This window comes from Urocitellus parryii, chromosome 10, assembly GCF_045843805.1.
Source record: "Urocitellus parryii isolate mUroPar1 chromosome 10, mUroPar1.hap1, whole genome shotgun sequence".
Classification (NCBI taxonomy): Eukaryota; Metazoa; Chordata; class Mammalia; order Rodentia; family Sciuridae; genus Urocitellus; species Urocitellus parryii.
Window position 1 is genome coordinate 90,038,882 of NC_135540.1, and position 22,714 is coordinate 90,061,595.

The following is a 22,714-nucleotide window of genomic DNA, read 5'->3' on the forward strand; positions in this document are numbered from 1 at the left end:
ATGGATAATTAAATATTTAACAGTTTATGACATATTTTGTATCCAATATATGCATTAGTCTAAACCCCCCAAAGGCAAAGGTAGTCTTATAAGTTTAGGTATTAGAATTCTACTTTCTTAAAATTCATCTGGTTGGTTACTGACATAAAATTTGCTAATCTGAGAGAAATGAGGGTCTTTTGTTTTCTCTATCTGTATACTTGTATATTGTTTGAATTTCTTAGAAGAATGTTCTACCAGTTATTTGTACAATTGAGAACTTTTTAAAACCTTAAAATTTAAAGTTGCTAAAAATTTTTAAATTTCAAGAAAAAAATTGGAAACATACTGTTAATAGATATTGTTACTAAAGATATTGTTGTTTATACTTATTAGATCTATTGCTGATTATAATATTCTGTACTATGGTATAAAGCATAAGATATAAATTATCATTAATTGGCATTGTTTCTATAATAGGAAAAAAATAAAAAGCTGTGTCATAAAAGAAAATTGGAAGATTTACAGGCAAGAATTTATTAACCTTCTTCTTTGTTCCTACTTCTGCTACTTCTGCTCTGAAGTAGGCTTTCATATATCAGTTTAAATTTATCTATGTAGGCAGATATCCATTCCCTCAATCAAACCTATGTGTGGACTCCTAACTTGATATACCAGCTTTTTCTTTTCTTCTTCTTCAAAAGTTCATTTCCACAGTTTTTTAATTATAAATCAGTAAGTTTACCCTCATTTCCCTTGGAGAACCTAAATTAGGCCTTCTGATTCAAAGAAAATAGAAACACAGCAATAACTAAGAATGGGAGAAAAACTTAAAATGACCATTCTGGACTACTCACAGCATCATATCCAGAAGTCTAATGGAGAGGCAGGAAAGGCTTTAGGTACAAGTAAATGGGGGTTATGTAGGTACAAGTAAATGGGGGTTATGTAGGTACAAGTAAATGGTGGTTATGAAAGAAAGGATAGACAGGAAGACAAGGAGAGTAAAAATTGAGTATGTGTATGGATCAGTCAGGTTGAACTGTGTGAAACTGCCATTCTGATAAGTTAGAAAGTTTCAATACTGGGTATTTTATATAGCTCAACTGAATAACTGAAAAATACTGGTTAACTGGAAATCAAGATATGCTTTTATTTTTTTTGGGGGGGGGGCTACCTGATCTCTGCTTCAGTGTTTTATAAAACTAATATGAACCTTGCAAATATTTTACTCTTCACATAGTCCAATTATCTGTCAGTGTTCTGAGAAGGAGGAAGAAGTATTTCACATATTTACCTTCAAGATGGGAGCCATAAAGACTGACAAACCAGTCAGAATAAACACAAGGGTTCCAGTGACTCTTTGTTCCCTGAAACCAAATCAAAAGATTACCAATCTACCTCTGGTTTTCATAAACATGCTCTTGTCTTTGCATCTTCAAAAAAGACAACACATTGACCAAACTCATGTTCAGCAAAATAGCAAAGATGTTGACATCATATAATTACCTAAAGGATATCATATGAGCTCAATACATCTATAAGAAATCTCTTAAGACTATTACAAAAATGTGATTTGAATTCACAAAGAAAGAAATGATTCTGCTAAAGCTTTTTGCTCCTTTTAGAATCAAGAAAGAAAAATCACTTGCTCCTGGTCCATCAATTACTGGCCTCTTTGAAGCCCTTATTTTTTAAACAACTTGTCCTCTTGTGTAATTACACCTTCTTTCATAGGAGACAGATATTACATTGTCCCACATTCTAATTAACAAACAGCTCAGGGAAATTTCATGAGTGCAATAAATCACACCAGTCTAATTTCTAAATCTACAACAACAAAAGTACTTTTTAACCAATATGATTCTCATCCAACACTCCCCTCCCCCACTCCATCCCCAAGAAAGAATCATCCACTGTTGAGGCGTGGGAAATGATGGCTCTGTGGTGTGAACTATCCACCCAGGCACTTATGAGCATGGTTTGCTGCAAAAAGCATCCAACAGAGTATAAAGGTCTTCTACTACCACTCTTCATGGCTACCTGAATTGAACAGCTGGAAGTCAAAGTTTCTCAGTGCTTTTGGGGAGAGAAAATGAGTTGGAAAATAAAAATTCCTTTCCTTTACTGAATTTTAAAAATCATAAGTAGACACAAGCATTTGGGGGCCTTTACACACAACTGAGATTCAGTGAGTACTGCAGCACCTAAATCACCTGCATATTGATGAAAATGAATGACTTGTTTGTGTTTTTATGCTTTTTTGTTAATCAAAGGAAATTTATATATAATAAGAAATTAACTTAAAAAATCATTGAAAACTCCCTTTCTGATGAAAAGTTAATCCTTGCTAGAACAAAAAAAATTATAAATAAATTAATCATCATCAGTTCTGTCTCCTCCAAATCTGCCCATTTCCTTTTGATTGACACATAGATGTGTGCACAACGTCTTTTGTTGAGCCACTCTCCTCTGATTTAACACACCTCACTCCTAGAAACTTTGGTTGTTCTCCAGGTGCAGACGTCTCTGTCTCCATCTTCAAACTGTCGATGTGAGCAATGGAGATGACAGTAGCGGCCACATACCACGGAAGAGCCATGAAGGAGCACACCACCATGAGAATGGCCACCCAGAAGAGATCCAGGTGATACCCAGCTCCTTTCTGTAGAAAGAGATAACAAAACCACATGGAAAAACATTTGTATTTGCTATCTATTTGCATTACCAGATAGGAATTAAGATTACCAAAAGGAACTGATTCATTTTACTTGAGGAGAGTATCAACTTGAAGGGCAGCTCATTAAGGGAAAGAACTTTATCTTTCTTATAAAGGAAGTTCTCCTAGCAACTAAAACTAGCCACCTGCTACAGCTGCCATAGCAGTCATCTCCTCTATCATAGCTTTGAATAATTGTTTAACTTAAAGACTTAAGTCACAGCTTCACTTAGTATTTGCTTAGATTTATGGCTGATCATCGTGTTCTGTACTATGGAATAAAGCATAAGATATGAATTATCACTAATTGGCATGGTTTCTATAATAGGAAAAAAGAATAAAAAGCTATGTCACAAAAGAAAATCAGAATTTTATATTCAGAAAATGGAGATATTGTGCCTACTTTGAAGAGTTAATAGTACTGTGCTATGAAGTACCAGCAGCAAAGCATTTGTAGATACTTAAATGTAAGTAGCTGTTACACAGTAGGAGCTCAATAAATGGAGTTAGTAGCAGGACTGGTATTAGTTGTTGCTGTTCACAAAAGCATGACAGGCACCTTAAAAACAGGCATTTGGGGACAACATATTCGTTCACCATCATTAGCAATTAGGGAAATGCAAATCAAAACTACCCTGAGATTTCATCTTAATCCAGTCAAAATGGCAGTCATCAAGAATACAAATAATAATGACTACTGGACAGGATGTAGAGAAAAAGGAACACTTTGACATTGCTGATGGGACATAAATTAGTACAATCAATATGGAAATCAGAATGGAGGCTTCTTAAAAGACTAGGCATGGAACCACCATATGACCTAGCTATACCACTTCTCGGTATTTATCCTAAAGAATTCTTACTACAGTGAGACATGCTTACTCATGTTTACTTCAACACATTCAAAATATCCCAATTATGGAACCAGCCTAGGTGTCTGCCAATGGATGAATGAACAAATAAAATGTGGTACATATACACAATGGAGTTTTATTCAGCCATAAAGAAAAATGAAATTATGGCATTTGCAGAAAAAATGGATGGAACTAGAGACTGTCATGTTAAGCAAAACAAGTCAAACTCAGAAGTTTACAGGCTCTATATTTTCTCTCATAAATGGAGGCTAGGGAAGAAAAAGGAAAACAAAGGTGAAGGTGGATCTCTTAAAAATCAAAGGGAGGCCAGTTGAGGAAAAGAAACAAAAAATGTGAGGTAGGAAGATAGAGGGGAGGGAGAAAATTCTGGGGAGTGATATTGGCCAAATTATATTGTTATATTGTGTGCATATATGAATATGTTACAACAAATCTCATCAATCTGTACAACTATAATACACCAATAAAAAATATAGGGGGGAAAAAACAAGCATTTTGCCTTCTCTCCCCATAGTGTTTATCAGTATGCTGTTCATCTACACAATACTGAGCATATGTAGACTAAAGATCCAAAACAACCTGAGATGGTACATGGAGGACCATTTATCACCTCTCATGATATATAAAAATAATTGCTTAACAACCTATTACTTGACATCATTAACCTAATTAATTCCCTCTTAACAGAATAGACTGGTTTGAAACATCACTCAATGGTCACAATAACATTTACTGACTGGAAGAGCAGACAATGTAACAAAAGGTCTAGCTCTTTTACTCCCTGAATCAATATTGTTAAATGTGTTCACAATGTTATTGTATGGTTATATTTCTCTGCTCTATTTATGAAGAAATCAGATGCTTAATACCCCTATGGAGCCTGAGAAAATAGAGCAGTCCATTTTCACAGCATGGAGGCAACAGTACCGAGAGGCAGAGGGGGACGGAGGGAGGAGAGGCTGGCTTTCAAAAATGAGAATGTGATTTACACCAGGATCCTGGTGACTGTTATCATTCAGATCCCGTTACAGTTTGACAGAACACCACTCTCCTTTCACTGCAATGCCAAGATTTCACCTCTGGCTTGCACACATGGGTCTAATCATATTCCCAGAGAACTCATAGCAGGAACGAAGGGCTGACACAAGAAAGAAAAGCACGTGGTCATCTAGTGCAGGTTTGGATGAGAACAAAAAACAGGTTAAAATGTATCTATAAAAGCAGTTCATTTCAGTTCTGCGGATGGCATTTATCTATCTTTATCTATTAAACTGGGTCAGGGAGGGACAAGGGAGGCACATGTGGGATGAACTGGAACAAACTTATTCCATGATGACGAATGAGGTGAACATCATGATATATCTGGGATCTCAGTCACTCATTCTTTCAACAAATACTGACTGCCAACTTAGACCCAGGCACTATTGGAGCTGTTGGTAACACATCTGTGAATAAAACAGACAAAATTCCCTGGCTTCATGGCCCTTCTATTCTACAATAGGAGACTATAAACAACCCAAATAAATAATCTATATAGTATCTTAAAATGTACTAAGTAGAGTTATAAGAACTTGGACTTGTATACTGAGTATGATTGGACTGTCTTCAGTGGAGGAGTGACATGATTTGCTAGTGTTCTAAACATTCTGGCTGCAAATTGAGCAGAGTCAGGACAGAAAGACTAGATAGGAGGCTATTGCCATAACCCATGCAGGAGATTGTGATGTTTAGAAACAAACTGATGGCTAGATTTCAGCTGTGCTTGGAGGTGGAGCCCTAGGATTTGCTCCCTTTTGCCTACACATCTGTCATATAGAAACAGTCAATATATACCAATATCTATAGCTTCCTCTCTCACCTCTCTCCTGCCTGAATCCTACACCACCACCACTTTCAACCTCATGCAATTCCTCAAATGTGTTTCACTCACTAAAGCCTTTTGTATTTCTGCCCACACAGCCTCTTCTACATAGAACTCTAATTTTCCTTCTTTTCCTTGGTTCAGTCCTATCTATCCTTGAGACTTAAATTAGCTTTCACTTTTTCCAATAGTTTTTTTCTGCCTCAGCCTAGATGAGATGAGTGAGTTGCTAGGTTAGAGATCCTCCTTTATGTTCCCCTATTTTTCATTTTATGCCTTCCTCTAGCACAGCACTCAAACTATCTTTTTTTTTAATTTTATGTGCATTTATCTATTTTTTATATTAAATTTTAAGTAACATGGGGACCTAAACTGTGTCTGTTTTTCCCCTCCGTATTCTGAATACCTTAGCAGAATGCACGATGAAAAGGTGATTCTCAATAAAGGTTTATTTTAAAAACAGAATGATAAATACTACATATATATTTGCCTGATAGCAGCTATGAATTCTTAATTGGCCATTAAAAAGAAAGAGAAAACTTTATTGTTAACTGATAGATATGTGAAATATCTGGGCGCTCCAGGGAGGATAATAGTTGGAAATATCACATAATGTCAAGCTCTATTTAGACCAAAACACCAAAGTCCATGTTGTAGGTAACAGCATAGTATTTAGTAGACAGAATTCCAAAATCCTGTTACCAAAGCACTTATGATAAGGATGCACATATTGGCCAGATCAATGGGTCAAAAGAATGGCCACTGTACCAAGTTATGCCCACTACCCTGAGCTATCTTGATGCTTTCTCTATTTCAACTAAAACAGGTCTTAGTTAGGTGTACTAAAGACAAGCACGAAAGGACAACATAATACTAAGAAGGGTGAAATAAGAATTTCAGATAGTAGAACACAAAGATAACTCTGTATAATCACCAGAACAAATAAAAGTTCTGGGATAAAGTAATTATAGACATAATTACTCTGTACCCCTTGATATCACTGCCTCCAAAGTCTTCCTTCCTTTCAACGATGCCGAGACGTCTTGCTATTCTTAAGAAGAAATGATCATCATGACCTGAATGTCCTGCCTGATCTACCTCTACCTCTACCTCCTTCTCCAGGCTCAACTCTCCTCTCCCACTCAGCCACACAGTAGCTCATTCTCATCAGCACACCTCCTCCTGTAAGGCCTGCACACACACAATGATAAATCACTTCGCTTTCCTGGTCAAGTGATATAAGATTTTGATTTAGAAGGATGGCTCTGTTGGCTTACAGAGGGTATATCAGAAGTGGTCAAGATTGGAGGCAAAGGGCAGACCTGAGAATACTGCCATAATCAGTACTGAGATGAAGTAGTTTAAACTGAAGTTACAGCACTGGGGAAAGACCATGGGCAGAGAGGAGAGATTTTAAGGAGACTGAGTCTAAAGAGGGAAAAGCAGTAACTTCATTTACCAAATTTTGATGCAAACTTATCCAGGCTTATCATGTTTAATACAGTATCCTACATACATTAGACTCTGGAGACACATTGGTTGGAAAGAATGGTAAAAGCTATACTTCAAAGTCCCTGGTGCCCTGAACTATTGCCATGGAGACCTACCTCAGAAGCCAAATGCTTGTGAGAGAAGTTGTTCCTGTAAAACAATTTATATGTGTATAAAAATAAGCTATTCCAAAAACATCCTGGTTAGCTAAAAGGACCTGAATGGCTAGATTTGAATGAAATGAAAATAACATTGAAATCCTAGCCCAGTTTTTGCAAAAGAACATTGCAAGAAATATAGAAAATAGCTTTTTTCAAAAATAACACATGAAACTTCTTTATGTTCCTTACCCCTCCTCATTGCCACTGACTTTTTCAGATTCTCATAACTTCTCTCCAGGATTATACAGCAGCCTCTTTCCATCCACTTCTCCCATACATCTTACTGCTGTCAGTGGGAGAGTCCAAAATGCTGTTCTGATGCCATCCACCCCAGGGTGAGGTTGAGCAGGGAGGTCAGCAGTGACGTGCAGGCCCAGCAGGCCCAGCCTCGCTTACTATGCTGAGGCTCCTGTATCTAGGACCATAAGGGGAGCCCTTGAGGAGCCTAAAACTCTGCATTCCCTAACTGTGCTTTGCACATTCTGCACCAGTTCCCTTCTAAAAGCCACACTTCAAACTGCCCTTCCATCCTCCTCAGCCTGGGTTTAAATCCATTTCCCCTCTTCAAGTCCAACTTGAATTCCCCTCTTCGTCTTCCATACCACCCAAGATCCCTCAGTGCTCAACACTGTTCTCACCATGAAGTCCTCACTTATCTTCATCCTGACAACCCACTTTCCCCACAGATTAATCTTAAAAAACTAAATCATTATGTGGCATTTCCCTGCTCAAAAACCTCTCTGGCCTCCTGTTTCCCTTTGCATAAAAATTAAACGCTATAACATCCTCCGTTAAGATTCTATATGGTTGTTCTTCCTAGGACTATTTTGTAGCCTTCCCTCTCCTGGGAGCTTCTGGCAATGCCTGGAGACATTTTTGGTTGTCACAACTTGGGGGACAAGGTGCAACTGGCATCCCCTGGCTAGAGGCCAAAGATGCTGCTAAAAAGCCAACAACATGGAGGACCGCTACCACCAATGAGGAATTATTCAAATTGACAACAATGCTGAAGTTATGAAACTTTGTTATTTGTGACTTGACCCCACCTCTGACTTCATCTTGAACCATGAGTCCTTCCAGCCTGCTATTTGTTCCTCAATATGTCAGGCTTCTCCCACCCTGGGTCTTTGCAGTAGCTCTTTGCATGGAAAACTAGTATTTAATAAACATTTACTGAAAACCTATTCTGTGCTAGGCCTATGTTAGAAAAAACATTTATTGACAGGATACCTGGTTATAAACAGGGAATGATTATTATTAGGTTGAAGTCAGACATAAAATAAATGATTCAGTGTATATGTAAGATATAGGGCACAAAGGAAGGCATGATCAATTCTAACCTTGGTAGCAGACATAGTTGCTACACAAGGGAGGTCCATAAAATTTCTTCAAGTCACAAAAAAAATGCAGAACTGTTTTCACCCTCAACACTTAACACAAGTGTTCAGTACATAGCAAGCACTCAATAAATGCTCAAAAGGTTAAGTACGTCCTTTAAAGACTAAAAGCATCCATCCTTGTCTTTGTGAATATAAACCCAAAGGACGTTTTATTTTCTGAAACTGGAGATTACTTTAAGTACAAGGATAAAAAGTAAAATTTTATTTCCCTTTGAAATTGTATATGCTTTGCTAATACAGAGCAAAATTTAGGAATTCATCCACAGAAATAAAAATCTGCAAGAGAAGAAGATTAGGCTAGCAGGCTAAAGTGTCCATCTGGTACAAAGATGATAACAACGGAGAGGTCAGGAGCGGTACACATGCATGCAGAGACGGAGAATAAACATTCATGCCTGGGGCACACCATGATCCAGACAACACGCTGGTTTATGGAGATACTAAGAGCCATGACATAGTACCTCCCACGTAGGGGGACACAATCAGATGAGAGGACTCAGACTTTGTGTGAAAATTATAATGTACTCTAAGTAGATATTCCCACAGATTTGGAATAAAAAAAACAAAAAGTGCAGAGGCTGAAGAGTTTAATTATGCCTACAGTGAACTCACAAACGCTCTCTACAATGATGCCATTCCTATAGGGTTTTAAACTAGATAGGCACTCAGTTTTGAGACCTGGGGACAAGTGTGCACGTTTTTCAGTTATCACCCATCTCAAACAGTGTAACAACTTTGAGAACCATGTGACCAAAAGTAATAAAAATCTTCAGTTACATCTATGTGTTGAGTCTACCAAATGGAATTATGGTGGGCCACCAAAGAGCTAAAAAAAGAAGAACAAATTTTAGTCACTACCTTGAAAACATTTTGGACCAAAAATGAAGATAATTTAACAGAGTAAATATTATAAAAGGGATCCTGTGACCAGTGCCACAGGATTATATAAATACAACAGGGAAAAAAAATAAGCAAGAGCAATATAAATTACACTAAGGGTAAAGAAAGGCTCCACTGAGAGGTGTTATGTTTGGAGGATCTTAAGGATGAAGCTTTTGATAAGTAGCAATCAATGAAAGGTGGAGAAAAGAGATTTTCAGTCATAATACCTAGCAGAAGAAACTGTCATATTTGAGGAGAAACCAACAGGTCTTATGACCAGCCCCCTAGTTAGTATCTGGAGAAAATCACTTTAAATTTAGGTTGGAGTCATCTCATAGTGCTTTAAAACCCAGTCTAGGATAAATGGCATTCTTCAAGGAGCAAAGTTTTGCAGGGTCAAGGTGCAAAGGTTTAAAATGTGCATACAAAAACAGCACTTTTAAAAAATTAATGCTTGGTCACATCAATGTTTATAGCAGCACAATTCACAATAACCAAACCATGGAACTAACCTAGATGCCCTTCTACAGATGAATGGATAAAGAAACTCTGATATATATCACACACACACACACACACACACACACACACACACACACTGGACTATGACTCAGCACTAAAAGAGAATAAAAGTATGGCATTTTCAGGTAAGTGGATGGAGTTGGAGAATATCATGCTAAGCCAAGTAAGCCAATCCCCAAAATATTTTCTCTGATAATTGGACACAAATCCATAATAGGGTGGGGGGCGGTGCATGGGACAAGTGGAGGAACTTTGGATTGGGCAAAGGGGAGGGAGAAAAGGGGTATGGGGTAGGAAAGATGGTGGAATAAGACATGCATCATTATCCTAGATACATGTATGAAGACACAAATGGTGTGACTCTACTTTGTGTATAATAAGAGAAATGAAAATGTGCTCCATTTGTGTAGTATGAATTGAAAAGCACTCTATTGTCATATATAACTGATTACAACAAATAAAAAAATATATATTTTAAAATTAAAAATTTAATGCTTGGAATAAAGCAAGGGAGACTGGTAATAACTCATGACTTAACTATTAAAAAATCAAACCATGAAATAAGAGAACTGGATCCAATGTTATGAAAGTAGGAATGGAGAAAAAAAATAAAGACAGAGCAAGGTAGGGCAAAAAAATCACACATTCCAATGAAAGGCTTTGCCATAAAAGAAATCAGAGAAAATTACCTATTATCTACAACTATACAATATCTAATTTTAGAAATGATTTATCCCTCCTAAACCCAAACTATGATACTCTAGAAATAATTTTCCTTGTGAAAAGTGTCTCTGGCTTTGTAGTCTGAACCTGACTCTGCTCCGACCTCTGCAGTAACTCAGTGATTGACCTTGGGGAAGTCGTGACCTTGCTGAACCTTGGTATTGCGCACTGTGCAGGGATAATGCAGGGCATAACTAACCAAATGATGGCCAGGAAAAAAAAAAAAAGCCAAGCACCTTGGCGTTCCTACATCAATACAGAGCTGTTCAGCAGAGTGGAAAGGTGGATCCCATCCCAAGCAGAGCAGACAGCCAGAGCCACTTGACAGAGAGCCAAAGCAAATGCCACCCAAAAACACTGCTTTTAATATCACAATGCCTCCATCTCTCTCACTGTTTCAGGTTTCTCTTTTGCATCAATTTCATAGCAGTTAGAATCTCTGATTTTCATATTCCACAGCTCCCATTTCCTAACAAACTGTGAACAAAACAATTTCCTGAGCGAAAAGCCTTTGATTCCTCATGAAATGTCCACTGGTATCATCAGATTTGTGACAAAAGATGGGCACTTGTTCTATAGCTATCTGTATGCAAAAGAATGGTTTCAAATAATCAATCTCAAGAGGGATGAAAAGTTATTTTTATACACTCAACTCTTACTTTTAGAGGCAAATGCTAATACAACTCAATTGTCTAATGTTTTCTCTGAAGAAGAGAATAGTTTTTTCCATATTTTATCAATCCTAACTTTTCTAAATTTTAAGTTCTGAATTTTATTGAGAAAATTCTTATTGATAAGAAAACTTAATGAGCAAAAAAGAATAGGCATTTACCTCCAAAGGTACATAACATATCTAACCAAATGAAGATTAAAATTAAGAATTGATTTCTAATTTTGTGTTTGGAATGAAAATGTATTGGTCAATATCCATTTTTGTCTTTGGTGAACTAAATCAACACCAAAATCCTTCGCAATAGAGAACATTTTAAAATGTTCAAAAAAGTCACAGAAAAATAACCTTCAGTAGCAGAATGGAACCAAAAACAACAACAAAGGAATTAGTTAAAAGAAAGACCTGAAAAAAATACCTAAAATATATCACAAAGAGAACCAAGAATGGGAAATATTTATAAAACAGATCAACCGACATGGAGAACAAGATGGAAATATGTAATTCATCTTTAATGTGGAATTCTAGAAGGATGTATTAGAATTTGAATGGGTCAAAGATATATAAAATTCGACAAATGATAAAAGAGGCTAATCTTTGGATTCAAGAAACTAAATAAATTCAACATATAATAAAATAAACTAAATAAATCCAACATATAATAAAACCTATGCCTATACAAATTGTAGTGAAACTCTAAAACAAAGACAAAAAATAATCATAGATTGCCAAAAAGAAAAGACAGATTATTTATAAAGCAATGAAAATTATAGCAACATACTACTTTTATGGAAGTAAAAAATGATGAAAAATAGCTTTTAAGTAGTGAAATATCTCAATTTGAAGTCACTTATCCAGAGAACTACCTTTCCAAATGAGGGTGAAACAAAAACATATTAGTCAAACAAAAATGAGTGAATTTAGTACCTGAAGACCATAGTGGGGAAAAGTTTTTAAGTCCTGGTAGGTAAATACTGTATATAGGAGATAGTTCAGTCTAAAGGAGATTAGTCCAAAAAAGAAAGATAGAAATGCAAGAAGATCTTCATAAAGAAAAGATGCCATTCTCTGTTATTTTCCCCCATAACAGCTGAATTGTTAAGGTACAGAAGAATTTCATGGCTCTTAATAATCTTGTAATTTAAAAACAAATTTTGAAACTCACTGGGTGATAAAATGTAAAAAGTAATTTACTGATTTTTATAAAAAATCATTTTTCTAAAGAACATCAAACACAGGCATAAAATCCTGAGCATCAGAAAACAAGATGGTAAGACTAAAGAATTGCCCTCATCCTGTTTACTAATTGCCCCTAGAATGAATATCTTTGCTTAGAATAATATGAGGTAGAGAGCCAGGCACTGTAAGGCATTCAGTGAATATATGAATTATGTCCTGACTGTCCAGTTGGGGGCAAGGCATAAATACATAAGCAGCTAAACAACAATCTTAAAATTAAAACTATCTCAAGGCAGGACAGTATTTGCTTATGGCAAAGGGTAGAAGGAGAGCCATTTTAATTTAAGTTTCCAAATGAACCTTTTCTTTGATCATAACTGAACACCAGTATTTTTCTTTTGTACCAGTGATTCCCTGAAGATGTTTCTTTTTTTTTTTAGTGGAAGTCTACTATTCTAACTTCCTATATCAGGTGGAGTACATGTTACTTATTTTCGTGATTCCACAGACTATTTCTCTTCTCTTGAAGCTCAAGTTCTGCTTCCTTCTAACATTCCATATCACTAAATATGCTTATGTCCAGGACAGGTGCATCAGTACATACCTGCCTTATGACTTCAGCATCTATTCCTGGATCTTCCTCTTGACCACTCTCTGTGCTGTCCAATGATATCAACACTGATGCAAATGAGACTTTCAACACCCTGGACTCCCAACACCCCAATGTCCTCTCCAGTGTGCTTCAGGAGCTAGTTGCACACTTTGGATCAGTTCATCACTCTCATATTTCTCTCTCCCCAAACATTCAAAATCTAAACTTCTCTCCTCTTTGACCCAAGCTCTTAGTTTTCTTCTTCTCCTAGTCTTCTTATTATGGGATTAATTCCTTTCTCACTGTGATCCAAGTTCTAATCGGAAAGCTTATCATAACACTCCTCATCTTTCTTATTCCTCCACCCAGTGGGTTTCCATAGTCAAACAATTCTTTTTCATTTTCTGTATTTTTCCTTCTACTACATCTTCTATGTTGAATTCAATTCATTATAATTTCCTCTCCTGATTCTGGGTGACTGATTTTAATGCATTTTTATGCTTCCCTTATTTGGTAGTTATGAAAAAGGTTAATGAATTAATATATAACATAAAGTGATTAGAACATGGCCTGACTCATAATAGGCATCCAACAAATTAGAGCTCTTATTAGAGTTATTATTCATATCTCACTTCCCCAAATGGCATTTTTGAAATCTTTCATGGCCTAAAGAAATCATGAGATGGAGAAACATTATAAGAACATTTTAGGCAGTTCTCATGAAAGATATCCTAGACAACTAATGCATTTTCTTTTCTTAGACTCATGACAAAGTTAGCAACTAATTAAAAAAAAAGCTGGAATGTACAAAATAAAGCATCTTTCTCCATACTTGATGGTCAGTAATATTCTGAGACAAATGTGGGAAGACAAAAAATATAAATGTTTACCAAAATCTTATAAACATGAACTACCTGAATAATCTTTAAGAATAAAACTTTGAAGATTCCCAACACAAAGAAATGATAAATGTTTAAAGAGATGGAAATGATAATTACTCGGATTTGATCACTCAGCAAGGTATACACATACCAAATTACCACACTGAAACCCATAACTATGTACAATTGTGTGTGTGTGTGTTTGTGTGTGTGTGTGTGTATTCCTAGAGATTGAACCCAGGGTTTTATGTATAACAGAAAAGTACTGTACCACTGAGCTACATTCCCAACACCTAAAACATTTTTTGAATGGAAAATAAAAAGAATAATTTTGAGTTTAACAGAGTAATACAGAGCAGGTTCTCAGTAGATGTTCACTAAATCTTTAAATGACACCATCTTCACTACAGGCAGTTACCACATTAAAACTTGAAGTAGGATGACCCTGGCTAAGGATTGTTGTTCATTGTCACTCTTTGGTAGTGACTAAAACATAATTTGAAACACAACTTTCTGATTTAAATGATTCTCCCTAAAGAGTTATATTGAGGACCCATGTCAATACAAGGGGTTCTATGACTGTAAAGTCTTAAGGAACACTGGCTATGGTTTAACTCCCAAGAAAGCTCTCTTGATTTTTGAATCAGTAAGTGTCATCAAGCACTACAAAAACTGTAGAAGGCAGATAACCATTATTATGGGCACTTACCTTGAGTTTATGCTCTTTTCTATTTACAATCACAGCTGTGATCTGTTGGTCCATGAAAATCAGAATGGTGACCAACAAAGCAGGGATGGCAGCAGCAAGGTAAACCCACCAAGGGTTCCCTCCAAACGGTGGGACAAACCATCCTCGGTTTGGACTTGTTGGCTTAAAGTAGAAAAAGAATATTTTTCAAAACAATATCAAGTTACTACATACTACTTAGTGAAAAAAAAATCAGTGGAGGATATATATACAAACCAGGCTGGATAAAGGAAATTTTTTACCAAAAATCTTTCTAAAGAATTTTATTTTAAAGGTTATGTTTAAAGGCAGGAAAGAAAGAATATGGGTTGTTGGAAAAGCAGGGGATACCACCCTTGACTTGGGGTGTTTTCAGATAAGGACTCAAGATAGAAAAAGTGATTTAAATTTTATAGGAATCCAGGAGACAACCCCAAATGTAATATTCAGTAAAGAGGTAGAATCATCATGAGTTTTGTTCTTGGGTTTTAGCAATTATAATGAAGAACTTATAGAATCATCATGAGTTTTGCTCTTGGGTTTTAGCAATTATAATGAAGTTGTTTTTACTACTACCAAATTATAATAGCTTCATCATATATAAAAAGCTTTAAATATTTTGTAATTGAACTAAATTAAACATCCTGATCTTTCATTTCATATTTAAAATTGATCCAGAAGAACTACTTAAATTCTTATACATATCACAGAAAACTGAAGAAAAAAAAAAGGTAATTTTTTCCAGTTCTCAGTCTATTTTCTGTCAGATAATACATGTCTATTTCAGAAAAAAATTTCCTTTGCTTCCTTATTATAAACAATTCAAATAATGAAATGAACTAGAATACTGTCTTATGAATTATTTTCTCCAGGTTTTCTATCAATGAAGAAAGTCTCACATTTTTTCTGAGGCTATTTCTATCTTTGGACACCCTTGCTCATAACTTTATCACTGAATGTATCCATGTTTCCCACATTTAACAGGTTGTGAGTTCATAAGGGAAGGTACTTTGTCTTGCTCATTAATGCATTTTAAATCCCCCATATAAAGTGTAGCTCAAAGCCAACATTTAATAAATATCGAATTAATGGTTGAATGAATGAGAACTTATCTTTGTTGACAAATATGTGATGGCAGATAATGCCAAAAATATTGTGTGCTGCACCATATGTATCCCTTCTTCATTAAATTGTTATTATACTAAAACTGCAGTCAATTTAATATTTCTTAGCACATATACGATCTCAACAGTGCAGAGAGTGAGGATTATTCTAGAAAATAGGTAAGAGACTTACAACAGAAAATTAGCTAGTGACATATTTAGTAATGGCTAAAATGTAGTTGTTGTCCAGTATACCTGTATATACCAATAAGTTTGCAAAATAAATAATTATTATTCTTTTTTTGTAATAGTTAAAATTCACATTATATACAAATGTGTTTGGCAGGTAGTTAGATACTACGAAAATTGAATTAGGAGTCCTGAGCTTTAGTTTTAACTTCAATCCTTGATACCACTAGTTAACCATAGACATTTTATTTATTTTTCATGAGCTTCAATCTCAACTTTATAAAATAACAATGAAGTTACTTATGTTGCACACTTCCTAGAATTATTGCATGGATCAAGACAATAAAGTATATGAAAATAATTCAGGTATTTTAAAATATTCTAAAAATATGAGGCTGGGTCTATAATGTTATCCATTACTTTAAAATAAAGATCAATTCAATATGATCCTTGCATTTGATCCTAGTCTTGGCATTTTAGTGAAGTCAGTATAATGACTAACTGTATAAATGAGTCTAACAAAGAACTGCTTTTTTGAAAGGAATGGATAATTATACAAAATTAACTGAGACACACAATAAACTAGAACAGGTGAAAGGCAAAATATAAGAATTCAAGAAACAAGCAAAAGATAGACACTCACCTTAAACTCACTTGGCACAATTAGTTTTGGAGTGTCCACACCTACAAGGGCATCTATTACACAAAATATGAGAATGGACAAGATAATGGCAAAGTCACTGATTAGCTTTCTTGCCTGGAAAAATAAAAAAGAAAGAAAGAACTGTTTAGCACCAGATACTTTTTCCTGTGTTTGAACTGAAAAAAAGAATTTTGTGTTTGTTAACAATTTATAATAACAGTTTCCTCAACAAATTATCACCTGGCCAGACATAATCTGATCCCATAGAACAAGCCAATATGTATGTGTGTACATAGTCATGCAGGTACAATGGAGGTCAATCAAAAAGAATATATCCCTGAAATTCCATACAAGCATTTTCCCTGTATGCAGTACAAATGACAGCTGGATAAGAATGAAATCTAAGTGTGTGTTGTAGAAAGAATATATCTGGTCATTTGGAAGGCAGTACTGTGATAAATAAAGCAATATAAATCCTATAAGGTAACCTGAAAACACCACAGATCTCTCAGGAAGGGTTACAAGTTCTAGTCCATTGAACGAAGTAAATATCCAGACCCAGACTAATGTCAAGTGAGGGAAGATGGAAATGTAAGGGCTGCACTAACTTTGTCAAAGGAAATATTCCTCACTCTAGGCAAGTGCTTCAAGTCTCTTGGGGGTGATGGGGGCAGGCATTCTCTACCCAACTACTTCTTAAGTGTGGATGCCATTATTTGGTCATTCTCCAAGTTCCTAAGTGCCTGCCTTTGTTCAGGACAAGGTCTGGGTTTAATGCTGGGATGCAGCATTAAACCCTGTCCTTTCCCATTGACTGCAGAATGGCCACTTACAAGTCATTAAGGAGAGCAGAGGGCCATTTAGTTCCTTAGAGGTTACTTTGTAGTCTCTAGTGGCACTAAGACCATTCTAGGTCATCAACACCTGAGATTCCCATATGGAGGGTACACAGGGTAATTATCATTTCATCATTCATCAAAATTTACGGAGTTCCTAATATTTTTCTTGTTGCTAAGGATAATTAACCTAATTCATGTCTTCCTGAAGCTCAGAGCCACGTTGCATAAAAGGAAGACTTCTAAATAAAATCAGGGTTGATTCAGACTTTATCAAGTTATCTTAGGAAGAATAATCAAGAGTTTTTGCTGCAGATAAATGAAGGAAGAGAGATCAATGATAACTGAATGAAATGTACCATTCTCGTGGTAGAGGATCTCTTAACAAAGAAGTGAAACTATTGTAGCCAAGTATTCCATATTGGAAATTATTTGGCAGTGTATGCATGTTGAAGGCTGTGGGACCTAATTCTTTACCTTATGTCAAAACCTTAGGTACCAACTAGAAGCAGGATCAAGGATAGGTATTTTAGCCAGGAGTCATCAACACCGCTGGCCTCTTAGAAGGCCAGATTCTGCTAGGTGTAGCTCTCTTGAGACACACACCACAGAACAGAAGGCGAGTTATGGGACTTCTCAAGGGCAAGTGAACACCAATCACACATAATAATTTCAAGAACAAACAAATGGAAGGGATTAATTTGGGGAGAAAATATAGTACAGCTCTTAGGAGCATAATTACTATAGTCAGGTCACCTGGGTTGGAATTTCAGTACCATTATTTACAATCTACAATTTTTTAAAAAAAAATTTTAGTTATAGGTGGACACAATACCTTTGTTTTATTTATTAATTTATTTTTTTGGGTGGTGCTGAGGCTTAAACTCAGTCCCTCACATGTGCTAGACGAGGATTGTATCACAGAGCCACAATCCTAGCCCCAACAATCTATAAATACTTATCCTTTCTTAGCTTCAATTAATTTGTCTACAAAAGAGAGCCAAAATAATACCAATAATTTCACTGGTTGGTTTTAAGAATTAAATAAGATAAGCCATGAAAGTGCTTAACTTAATCCCTATGGATAAGTTACTATTGTTATTCCATGTTCCAGAAGACCTCTTGGCTGCAGAAACCACCGGGATAACTAAATGACACTGTCAGGAGGTCTTTTAAATGAAACAACAACTCTAAGAAACAAGAAATAAAAGCCCAACAATAATGTGAAACTGCTACTCAGAGCCACAATGGGTTGAAAGTATCTGGAATTACTGCAGAAAATGGATGCTTCCCAGGGCCTCAATACTAGAAAAAAAAGCTTTCTGTAAGTTTTGTGCAAGTAGGGTTGACATTCGTGATTCAGAATAGTCTGGCAAAAGAAGGTCCCACGAAACAGTTTCAGAGATATGTTGGGATGTACAACCATCCCTCTGGTCTAACAAGTCAGAAATCACTGGAGGACCCGAGATAAAGACAAAAAGAAGGGAGTTCTTATTTATTCCTCTCCTGGTCCAAAACCAGGCCATTCAAACTTGACAACTCAAATATCCTAGATATTATTCAAAGGATGAGGGAAATAGTTATTAGAAAGACAGTTTTCCCTGGGGTCGGAATCCAAAGTCTTTATTTCTTTCCTTCATTTTGTCATTCAACAAACTTTTTTTTTTAAGCATTTATTCCATGCCAAGTGCCAGATTAAGTGCTGGGGATTCAAAAGCAAAGCAGGAACTAGAACATACAAGGAGTTTATAAGCTACTGGGAAAAACAACAGAACACAGTTTTTACAACATAGCTAAACTGTGGTTTCTGTGGAGGCACCCAGTTCCAAGGTGAGGGTTTGAATGTCGTCTCCCCCATTGACTTGTTTCAGGGCTTGGTCTCAGGCATCTAATCTTCCTGAGATTTGGTTTCCTGGCCTGTACATGGAATAAAGCTGTCCTTCCCATTCATAGTAGGTCCAGGTGAGATGTATGGACAGATTTTGTAATCTCTATGTAGAAGGTAGCTTTACCAAGACAGTTGTGACTTTTTCTATGTAAAAAAAAATCTGGAGATTTCCAGAAAATTGTGTATTAACTTGGTCTTTTATTTTGGCCTGCAAGAATTCAAAAAAGAAAAAATGTTGGTACAATAAAAATTCCTGGTTTAAAGAGAAGTACGTGGAAAGAAACAATTGTTCAATTGACAAGATTTCCCATTAAGATACAAAATTTTTAAAAAGACAGTTTTTCTTTTCTTTTTTTTAATAAACAGGAGATGGGAAATAGAAGGTAGCAAGTGAATGCAATCTGCATGCAATTCCTTGGTAGAAATTCCTGTAAGACCTACCGACACCTCTGGCCCTGCTAAAGGACAGACCTGCTTGACTAGAATCAGGCAAGCACCTGGGAAATGCTGGCTTTTCAGAGAGGAGGCATTTTCAGCCTCTGTTAAGTTGGACAACCCACAAAACCAACAGGGCAAACAGGACATTATCACTGAAGGCCCACATGAGTTGCTTCTGACTTGGTCCCACACATTCCATGAGACGGTGAGACCAAGGCACAAGATCCCACATATCAATGAAGAGAAATTATCCTCTATATTGCTTTGGAAAATTATTAAAGGTATGACAATGTCTAGAGAAAATAATTTTTTTATATCAACTACATTTTGATTTTGAGTGTTGGTTATACAAATGTACACATTTGTCAAAACTTTTTGAACTATATACTTAAGATCTCTGCATTTTACTATATAAATTATAACTTAATTTATAATAGACCCCTCACAAAAAATTCTCAGATCTTCCAAATCCAAATCAGTCTTACCTTTCAAGTTATTCTCTTTGGGAAGCTATTCATTTATTTCAATGATGTTGCTACTATCCCAAATAATTTTGCAATTCCTGTTATAATTTTACTACTTGCAAAGACTGAATACCCAAATTAACCATCAGACATATGTGTAAAGGATCCATGATTCTATCTTCTGTCAAAGTTTCACTTTTCTGGTTTCAAAATTAATATATGTTCACATTAGAACACTTAGAAAAAAATAAGTAAGATAAAGAGAATTATTCACTTAGAAAATATAAGTAAGATAAAGAAAATTATTCTCAATTCCATTATCTAGGAATAAATCTTAGCATTTTCAAACATATTCATCTTTTGTATATATATATATATATATGTTCCCATTTAGGTGTATATTTAGTTTTTCACATACTGCTTTATATCTCCCTTTTCAGTACTTTTTGTCTCATTCGATATTTTCTATTATAATGAGCATTAATGGCCCTATATATTATGTAGAAGTAATATCTCAACACTTCTGTTTTCAAACACAATACTATTCAGATTGCTTCCCACATCTCACCATTATGAACAATAACATAAAAAGTCTTTGCACATAGCTAAGACTATTTCTGTAGAATAAATTTCTGTCAGCAAAATTATTCTGTCAATGTGTATATAAAAATTAAGGCTTTTAGTATATAATGCCAAATTACTTTCTAGAATGCTTTATTGATTTACAAATTTTCATTCTACTCAAAAACATACAAATGACTATAGATATTGTCAAGAGTTAAATCCATACTCAAAAGGAAAGCAATTTTTCACCACCAAGGATATTCAAAATATAAAAATGTCAATATTCTAAAACCATAATTTCTGTTGCTTAATAAAACAACTGAATTTTCTGCTCCATTCTAAACCTTCATATTTAATTTATAAATATATCAACCTCTAAACATGGTATTAATATGTATTCTAAAAAGTATCTAATTAAACTTTACAAACTGAATACCATGTGGAGAGAGAAAGAGAGAAACACAATTACTAACGGACACAGAGTCTATCTGGTAGCAGGACATTTGTGTAGTAATAGTCCATCCAGCTACTGTAGTTTTTGAAAGGCAATTGACTGGAATAAACCAGTTGTCAGGTTCTGATCTAGGAATATTTTGTGCATTCTGAAGACATTTTGGAAGCCAGATCTAGTGGACCTGCTTTTCATTCTACTTCACTGGTACTCTCAGTCTTCTTTCCTGGTTTCTCCTTGACTCCTCCAAATTCTTGAGGTTGGAGTATCTTAGAGTTCAAACACTCTTTTCTCCTCCATGTATACTCTAATCATAAGTGATCTCATTCAATTTCATGATTTAAAATGCCATTTGCACTGGAAAGTATCATGCTAAGTGAAATAAGCCAATCCCAAAAACCAAAGGCCAAATGTTCTCTCTAATATGTGGATGCTAATACACAATGGGTAGGGGGCAAGAATAGAAGTTCATTGGATTAGACAAAGGGGAATGAAGGGATGGGGAACAGGAAAGACAGTAGAATGAATCTGATATAACCTTCCTATGTTCATATATAAATACAAGACCAGTGTAACTCCACATCATGTACAACCACAAGAATGAGAAGTTATACTCCATGTATGTATATGTCAAAAGATACTCTTCTGTCATGTATATCTAAAAAGAACAAATAAAAATAAAATAAAATGCCATCTGCATGCCAAAGAGTAAGACATTTATATCTTCAGGACAGAGCATTTCTCTAAACTCTAGAATCATCTATCTGGCTACCTGATATCTCCAATTCTCTCTTTTTAAAAAAAATATTTTTCTAGTTGTAGATGGACACAATATCTTTATTTATTTTATTTTTATGTGGTGCTGAGAATCAAACCAAGTGCCTCACACATGTGAGGCAGGCACTCTACCACTGAGCTGCAGCCCCAGCCCCTTCAATTGGATTTCTTATAGGCATCTCAAAATTATATCAAAAATTAAGTGCTTGATCTCTCCAATGCTCTTCTATCCCAGCCCATGCTGCCCCACTACTGATGCCCTAATCTACACACTTTTTCAGTAGTTTTCTCATTCTTAATTAATGTCAGCTGAATTTTTCTATTACTTAGGCCAAAAGTTTGCAACCCACTTAATCATTCTCTTTTTCTCACATTATACATCTAACAAGTCTGAAAATTAAGTAATCATGTTAAAATACAGGTTGGATAATATGGTAGGCAGAAAAAAGTATAATGTGCCCATAAAGATATTCACATCCTAATTCCCAGAACCTGTGAATATGTAATGTTACATGGCAAGGGAGAATCAAGGTTGAAGACAGAGTTAAGGCTGATAATCAGATAACCTTGAGATTGAAGAAATTATCCTAGATTATACAGTTGGACCCAATGTAATCACAAGGGTCCTTATAAGTAACAGAGAGAGGCAAGAGAGTCAGTGTCAGAGTGATGAAGTGTGTCTTTGAAGTTGAAGAAGGG

At 35.6% G+C, this 22,714-nt stretch overlaps 1 protein-coding gene across 2 annotated transcripts in view; it reads right to left on the reverse strand.

The window, feature by feature from the left end:
* The window catches only part of Slc4a4 (solute carrier family 4 member 4), a 319,583-nt gene that overhangs the window by 18,136 nt on the left and 278,733 nt on the right, over positions 1-22,714 (reverse strand). For both annotated transcript variants that reach the window (XM_026402584.2, XM_026402583.2), the window contains exons 17-20: positions 16,598-16,711; positions 14,645-14,806; positions 2,466-2,644; positions 1,277-1,349 (exon numbers count right to left, since the gene is read on the reverse strand). In XM_026402584.2, coding sequence (XP_026258369.2) covers positions 1,277-1,349; positions 2,466-2,644; positions 14,645-14,806; positions 16,598-16,711 — 528 coding nt within the window. The remainder of the gene's footprint in view (positions 1-1,276; positions 1,350-2,465; positions 2,645-14,644; positions 14,807-16,597; positions 16,712-22,714) is intronic.